We start from the raw sequence: 8,988 nt of genomic DNA, 5'->3' as shown, positions 1-8,988 counted from the left end.
ATAAATACCCTTTATTTTTACGTTAATGTATCCAAACATAAATCAATTCTGTTTAACTCACTTTTAACCAAAATCAAATCTATCAAACTCAATTCTGCTAAATCAATTTTTTTGCAATACAACCAAACACAATCATAGTCATGTCACTAATCACATTCATTATTTTGATTTTAATATTGCAGATTTAATATTAACCGATGATCAATTGATACAATATGCACTAAGAGATATTGAGATGATGTTACGTAGTTGTGGGAAGAGTTTAAAAGATTATCCTCTAATGCCTAGAGCAGACACATCATTAGTTCCTGATATACAAAATAGTTTAATACACGACGAATTGAATTATAACAAACAATCATTAGCTGAGGAACATGTTAGATTGATGTCAACTATGACTTCAAAGCAACATAAAGTATATGACACAATCATGACAAGATTTAACGAAAACAAACATGGTGTGTTTTTTCTTTGTGGTTATGGCGGTACAAGGAAGACATTTATTTGGAGGGTCATGTCAGTCGCATTACGCTCAAAAGGTGAGATAGTTTTAACAGTTGCCTCAAGTGGGATCGCTACATTGCTTATACCTGGCGGTAGAACAACACATTCAAGATTTTGTATTCCTCTAAATGTTGACGAGTTTTCAACATGTATCATAGTTCCTAAAAGCCCTTTGGCGCTATTAATACAAAAAGCAAACCTCATTATATGGGATGAAGCACCAATGATGCACAAACACTGTTTCGAAGCTGTTGATCGAACTTTAAAAGATATTCTCAAGTCTGTTGATAAAAAACAATAAACACATTCCCTTCGGTTGAAAAGTTGTTTTTGGCAGAGATTTTAGACAAATTCTACCAGTAATACCCAAAGGTACAAGGCCAGAAGTTGTTCATGCTACTATTAATTCTTCGGTTCTTAAAAATTTTTTGTGAAGTTTTAACATTAAGTAAAAACAAGAGGCTTCTCGGTGGTATTTCGAGTGCAGACGTTGAACAAAGAAAATTGTTTTCTGAATGGGTTTTGGGTGTTGGCGATGGGGAAATTGGAGATGAAAACGACGATGATTTAGAACTTGACATTCCATCAGATTTATTGATTCCAAATTCAGGTGATCCTCTTGCTTCTATCGTTGAAAGCACATATCCCAAATTTTTACAAAACATGAACGATATAACGTATTTCCAAAATAGAGCTATACTAGCTCCTAAAAATTCAATAGTCGACACAATAAATGATTATATGTTGGATTTAATTTCTGGTGAAGAAAAAACATACTTGAGTTATGATACTACACTCACACAAAATGTTGACGGTCAAACAGTGGATGATGTTCATACTCCCGATTTTTTTAACACGATTTCTACGTCGGGACTTCTAAATCACAAGTTGAGACTTAAAGTTGGAGTTCCAGTTATGTTATTAAGGAATTTGAATTAAAAATTAGGATTATGCAATGGAACAATATTTATTATTACGACATTGGGAAAACGTGCTCTTGAAGGAAAATTTATTTCAAGAAGTAATATTGGTAATCAGGTTTTCATACCTAGATTTTCTCTGACACCATCTGACGTGATAATTCCTTTTAAATTTCAACGGAGACAATTTCCTATAATGATTTCTTTTGCGATGACTATTAATAAGAGTCAGAGGCAATCTTTAAAGCATGTTGGGATATATCTTTCATCGCCAGTGTTTTCACATGGTCAGTTGTATGTTGCAATTTCAAGAGTTACTTCTAGAAAATGATTAAAAATATTGATCATCGATGACGACGGTGAAGATACGACTAAGACTTCGAATGTGGTCTATAAGGAAGTCTTTCGTAATATAACATAATTTTCTTTGTATGAATATTTATCCAAAATTATTGAACTATCGTTTAATGTTACTCAACTTTTTTCATATACCTTACATTATTGGAATTATCATATATTATTTAATCATTATATATCTTACAGCTAATTAGACCCGTGCACCGCACGGGTCGATGTTCTAGTTACTATTAGTGCCTTCTTTCTTTTGTTTTGAGAAAGAAAATAAAACAAATTAAATATAAACAACAAAGAAAGAAATCCTTCATTGTTGTTGCTTATTCTGGAGAAAGGAGAGAAAGAACAAAAAATAATCCTATCATTCAGTGAATCTCCGATTCGTGGCTGTAACTTCTTTCTCTATGTTCAATCTGTTAGGGTTGATTGCAATATAAGTCTCACATTGCTAATGAAAGAAAAAATGTCAATGAAATTATATTTGAGAATATCACGTTGCTTAGAAAAGTGAAGAGTGAAGGAGCTCAATATCCCAAATTTCTTGTTTCAATATACCAAGCAGTAACACTTAAACAATTTAAGTTTATATTTGTGTCTTTTTTCTTTTCTCTTATGCTCTAGTTTAAGAGTATTTGAAATGTAGTTCAAATATTTACTTTGGAGAGTGTGAGTGTACTGGAGCATGAGGTGGTTGAGAGTGAGAAGTCTATGTGTTGTAACAATTTTCACATAGTATTTATTCTCTGGTTGTCGGTTTAGACAACCGCCGTGGTTTTTTCTCTTGTTTTAAAGTTTTCAAGTTATATTCTTGTGTTGTTGATTGTATTCTTTTATTTTCTCTATGTCTGTTATATTCTTTTGTTGTTGATTGTATTCTTTTATTTTCTTTATCCCTGTTTTTCCCAACACAATCTCGATCGCGTATTTCCCTATGCCACTTCTCCCTCTATCACGCTCTCTCTCCGTCGCATGAGCATGCTACTGTCATCTTCTATGTTCCTTTTTGTCATTTCTTTTCTTTTTCACATCTTGGGTGAGCATTCCACCTTGTTTGGACAGATTGTGTAGGAACACAAAAGAGGTCGCCTTTGTGTTGTGACAAAAGAGATTATAGAATGTCGTAGGTATTGTTATATAGCTTTGTTCTCTTTTAATATGAGCCTTTGGAGGACAAAGTTTGATTTGGTTGTTTTGAATTAGTTGGTAGCTAGGAAGATTAAAGAATTAATGTGATGGTAATAAGATGTGAGTAATATGCATAAATTGATTAGGAACATAGTCGGGTATTATAAGAAGAAATGATATATGAGCTAAAATGATGTATAAATCCACTCATATATATATATATATATATATATATATATATATATATATATATATATATATGGAGAGATCAAATTACACCGGTGTAACATTTGAGTAATGTTACACTGCTGAATAACACTTTAACGAATACAAATTTTACAAAATCCACCGTTGGATTGAAAGCTTATATCGTATAGATCATCCATGTTGAATTGTATAAAAATCTAAAATCGTTTGATATGTTTTTGAGATAGATCAAGATTAACGGTATTCAATAAAAATGCATAAACCATTAATCTTCATCGATCTCAATAACATATCAAACAATTTTAGATTTTTATAAAATTCAACATAGATGATCTATACGATATAAGTTTTCAATCCAACGGTGTATTTTGTAAAATTTGTATTCGTTAAAGCGTTATTTAGCAGTATAACATTACTCAAATGTTACACCGGTATAATTTGAAATTGCAATGTATATACTATATGCCAATACTCCCACGCAACATATGCACACTCTATGAAATTTGCAACATTCATACTAGTTCAACTTATTACAACCACCTATATATCTAACATATAAAATTCTAAATGATTAAAATTTAAAGATTATGCTAACTAGTCTCTTTGGAGCACTGGTTAAAAAATTAAAAAGTGAAATTTATATTGAAAACAATACGTTTTATACTTTTAAGAATTTGACTACACAAATTTTAAGATATTTTACTATATTTACTTTCTTAACTAGTGTCATGGGGGCTAGTGTCTTTACTTTTGTTCAAGTGTCATATTATGAATTTTTTTTGTTGTGTTTAACTCTATCGCCCCCACAAACTAAAATTTCTGGCTCCGTCACTATATATATATATATATGTTTTGTAATAGAGCCATAGAGGTATCATGCATGAAGGTAAAACATGAGACTCAATCAAAATTAAGGTCTTACACGATGAAAACATGATTCAAGAAAAACGAGTGGGATCATAACAAAATGTCTCGAAAAAATGGACTGAAGCCCAATTATCCTTTTTCACATTTTGAAAAGTCTCTTCATTTCTATTACGCTAAATCTCAAAGATATATATAAACATATAACCCGCCTCAGTAGTAGCATGGTGCTTGAACAAACTCTAACAATCTTGCATGTAAAAATCATTAGGATAACTGGGACGAAAATACCTCCAAATTGACATTGCATTGGAACAACCACGAAGAGTATGCATATCAGTTTCCATATTCGCATTGCGCCTATGAATAGAAGTGTTGGAGGTAAGATGATGTAAGCCTCTAAAAGTATTAGTAGGAAGACAACCATGCATCACTACCCAACAAAAATGCCTTTAGTTTACAACAATTGGTAATCGCCAAATCCAACTCCAAGAAGTAGTGGGTACATCCTGTTGAATTGAAGCCAGATCCATCAACCGGTAACCATAACCGGCCTAATATATACCATTAGAGGAACTACTCCAAATGAATTTATCATCGATGTCATGATCAATGGTAATGGTGTGCATACAATCTTTGTAAAAAGAAGAAAGATTAGTATAAGTAAGCTACTCTCTACTTTAATATAATATCAAATTTAATATAAAAAAAAAATAACGACGTACAATGTGTATTTTATGCTAAGTTAAGAGAATAGCGAATATCAGAAGATTTTTAAAAGTACCCATAAGGGTGCTCTCAAAAACCCTCATCGTCTACCATATTCTCATAATAATATCTAATAATTAAAAGAAAGAAGAAAAAAAATTACAAAGAGATAAAACCGGGGGGACATATAACCTGACCCAGTAAAATCTCACAAAAGTGCATGTCAACCCAAACGGGTGATACAAATATAGAATCAGCACAAATTGAATCTACCTGATTAATCCTAACAAACTATTACGGTTTTCAAGCACCAACTCCGGTCTGAAAAATAGCGTATTTCAAATATTACAACAATGTGTATTTCAAATATTTGTTAAGTAACAGAAGAATTAGTTCTCATTGATACACAAAAGAAAATGAATAAACATTTGTCATTAATTAATAATTTGAGGAGTTCTACTTTGTTAGTGTGTGCCGCTTTATTTTTTTTGTTTGTTTTTTTATCTTACCTAAGAGATTATTAGGTTCTAGTATAGTGTATTTCTGGTACTCTTTGTTTTTCTCAACTTTCTCTTGTACATTTTTCATTTTTTATATTTATATAATATAATATATATATTTCCCATTTAAAAAAAATTGTCATTAATAATTATAATTTAAAACAAAAATCACTAGACATATGTTTATCACATATGAATAATAAGTTAAGTTTATTAACTTTTGAATATTTTCTAAATAAAATTCAAATAATTAGAACATATTAATTATAATTTCACAATAGTTTTAATAAAACAAATTTATTTATTTAATAAGTTTTAAACAAATAACACAATAGTTTCACTTATATTTATACAATATTTTAAAACAAATTTTTAAATATTGTATTCTAACTAAATTTTCTATTAAAATATAATGACAATTTAAATATCAAATAAACTACCTTAATATAACTAGTTAACGCTAGAAATAGACGTTAAAAACTAATATGACTAACGAATTGAAGAATCCGAAACTATTTTAGATTTTCATGAGAGTCAGAGATTACTAATGACAATGAAATGCGCAATGCGCATCCAGGGATCAAAAATTCAAATACTAATGAGTAAATTATTATATATAACATGTGGCAAAATCTGGTGCACGTGACTTTGGCACCAAGTGCGTAGTATACGTCTCTTTATATCCGACACATTTCCACAAAGTTCTGGTGCACATGACTTCTATGTGAATATCTACACTCAAATCACTTTGCACAGAAAAACAAAGAATCTCAAAATGGCAGAAATAGCAGTGTCTTTTGCTATTGACAAACTGCTTCCATTGTTATCAGTACAAGTCAATCTGCTCACAGGTGTTCACAAGGAATTTGCAGACATTAAAGAAGAACTGGAGAGCATCCAAGCCTTCCTTAAGGATGCTGATAAAAGAGCTGCAGCTCAAGCACCCAATATCAGTGAAATGGAGAAAATATGGGTGAAGCAAGTTAGAGAAGTAGCTTTTCGCATAGAAGACATAGTCGATGAATATTTGCTTTCTTTAGAGCACCAACCTCAAGATCCCGGATGTGCAGCTTTACTCCAGATGATCACTCACCCGTTCAAAACTTTGAAACAACACCATCAAATAGCGTCTGAGATTCAGGACATTAAGTCATTGATGTGTGGGATCAAGGAAAGAAGTAAAAGTTATGATTTCAAACCTTCTTTTGAACAAGGTTCAAGCAGTTCTAATGGAATCCAGAAATCCAAACTGCACCCCCTTCGAGAGGCTGCTCTTTACATTGATGAAGCTGACGTTGTGGGCTTTGAAGCGCCAAAAAAAGTATTGATTGATTGGATGGTAAAAGGAAGAAAAGAGCGTACTGTCATCTCTGTGGTAGGAATGGCAGGACAAGGCAAAACCACTCTAGTCAAGAAAGTTCTTGAAAACAAAGATGTCATTGCACACTTTGATTGTCTTGTATGGATTACAGTGTCTCAAACATACGATGTTAAAGACTTGTTGAGGGACATGTTGCTAAAAATTTACAAACAAAAAGAAGAAAATCCACCTCAGAATATTAATCAAATGGATCAAAGGTCGTTGACCGATGAGGTGAGAAACTACTTGCAGCAAAAGAGGTATGTTGTTGTGCTTGATGATGTTTGGAGTGTACAATTTTGGGATGAAATTGAACTAGCTGTAATTGATAATGAAAGTGGAAGTAGGATATTGATAACAACAAGGAACCTAAATGTTGTGGGGTCCTGTAAAAAATCTTCTTTCACTGAGTTGCTTGAGTTGCAACCTTTAACTCAAGAACAATCACTGGAGTTGTTCAACAAGAAGGCATTCAAATTTGACTATGGTGGATGTTGTCCAAAAGAACTCAGTTGTATAGCTGTTGAAATTGTTAATAAATGCAAGGGTTTACCACTTGCACTTGTTGCCATTGGTGGTCTTTTGTCTACAAGAGCGAAAACTGGGTTTGAGTTGCAGAGATTTAGAGAAAATTTAAGTTTAGAGCTAAAGAAAGATACAAATCTAATTGGGATAAAAGAAATTGTAGCTTTAAGTTATGATGATTTGCCTTACTATCTCAAGTCATGTTTGTTGTATTTTGGAATGTATCCAGAAGATTATCAAGTTAAACCAAATAGAGTGATTCGACACTGGATAGCTGAAGGGTTTGTGAAAGAAGAAAGGGGGAAGACTTTGGAAGAAGTTGCAGACGGATATTTAACAGAGTTGATCCATAGAAGCTTGGTGCAAGTGTCTTCAATTAGAAAAGATGGTAAAGCTAAAGGTTGTTGTGTTCATGATCAAATACGTGAGATGATCCTTGAAAAGTTTGAGGATTTGAACTTTTGCAGGCAAACTAGTGAAGATGGTAAGTCATCCTTAAGTGGAATAATTCGGCGCTTGTCAATAACAACCACGTCCAATGATTTAACGCCGTGTATTGAAAGCTCGCATGTTCGGTCATTGCTTGTTTTTACAAATATAGAATCAAAATTATTTTCTGGGAATAGAATCCCTAAAAATTACAGGCTGTTGAGAGTTCTTGATTGCAAATCTGCTTTAGTTCCTGAGAATTTGGGAAGTTTTATCCACTTGAAATATTTAAGCTTGAGGTTTATTGGGGAATGTAAAATCCTAAAATATATTGGAAAGCTCCATAGCCTAGAGACCTTGGATCTAAAGGCTACTGGTGTTGGTGATTTGCCCAAAGAGATTAGCAAGCTTATAAAGCTAAGACATCTTATCGGCTCTAGACTGTCTTTGATTCAATTAGAGGATGGTATTGGTGAGCTGACATCCCTTCAAACGCTGCGCTATGTTAATTTAGATTCGGATGGAGCGGAAAAGATAATTAAAGGGTTAGGAAAGCTGAATCAGATGAGGGATTTGAGATTGATTACTGTTCGTAGAGAACATGGAACCATTCTATCTTCGTCGATCAATGAAATGCAACACTTGGAAATACTAGTTGTTGGATCAAGATGTGGTGACGAGGGTTATGAAATCATTGATTTGGATTTGATCTCATTGCCAACTAAGCTTCGAAAACTTAGACTAATTGGGATTTTACAGAAGTTTCCCGAATGGATTCCAAAGCTTCAAAATCTGGTTGAGTTGAGATTGTGGAACTCCAATTTACCGGAAGATCCATTCAAATCAGTAATCTGTTTGCAACACTTGTTGTCCCTCAATATACGGCATTGTGCTTTTAAAGGTTTGTGTTTGCATTTTGAAGATGGATGGTTTCAAAAACTTAAAAAACTGAATGTTGGATATACCAAAGAATTGAGAGAAGTTATTATTGACAAAGGAGCACTGCTTTCTCTGAAAAAGCTAAAGTTTGACAGGCTCCTCGGACTGGAGAATATACCCACTGGCATCCAACACTTGGAGAAGCTTGAAGTTCTCCGTATTTCTTATATATCAGATGAATTGGTGCAGAACATTTCTACTGAGGATTGGAATTCAATGCAGCATGTGCCCCTTTTACAAATTTCTGGCAGTGATGGAATTCTTATTCCACATCCAAGGAGTTAGAAATCATGCTTTACCATACTCAGGGAGAAAAAAGGTGTGCTTTTTCTTCCTAAAACTTAATATTTACCTTTTTATTTATTAATTTCTACTATGCATTAGAGTATTTAAAATAAATTCAGTCATAAAAATACAAGCTTTATTTTCACTGTAATATGCTTTATTATTTTTAACTCAGCACTGCCAATTATATTTTGGATCCCCAAAAGCTATTTTTTTGTAATCATATCATTTGGAAGAGTCTAATTAATTCAATTTTATGTGATTTGGT

At 32.6% G+C, this 8,988-nt stretch overlaps 1 protein-coding gene and 1 pseudogene across 1 annotated transcript; both read left to right on the top strand.

Moving 5' to 3' along the window:
- Window positions 1-514: 514 nt before the first annotated feature.
- On the top strand, window positions 515-1,833 carry LOC123915216 (annotated as a pseudogene).
- A 4,124-nt stretch (window positions 1,834-5,957) lies between these two features.
- Window positions 5,958-8,720, top strand: LOC123918909 (disease resistance protein RPM1-like). Its single transcript, XM_045971085.1, has one exon. It carries the CDS (start codon window positions 5,958-5,960, stop codon window positions 8,718-8,720), a length of 2,763 nt encoding a protein of 920 aa, XP_045827041.1.
- Window positions 8,721-8,988: the final 268 nt, after the last annotated feature.

The sequence above is a fragment of the Trifolium pratense genome, linkage group LG3 (genome assembly GCF_020283565.1).
Source record: "Trifolium pratense cultivar HEN17-A07 linkage group LG3, ARS_RC_1.1, whole genome shotgun sequence".
Lineage (NCBI taxonomy): Eukaryota > Viridiplantae > Streptophyta > Magnoliopsida > Fabales > Fabaceae > Trifolium > Trifolium pratense.
The sequence above is the reverse complement of the archived record's forward strand: the minus strand, read 5'-3'. Positions and strand labels throughout refer to the sequence as shown.

Bases quoted from the DNA above. Each gene is read 5' to 3' on its own strand.
- LOC123918909 (XM_045971085.1), top strand. From the start codon at position 5,958: ATGGCAGAAATAGCAGTGTCTTTTGCTATTGACAAACTGCTTCCATTG.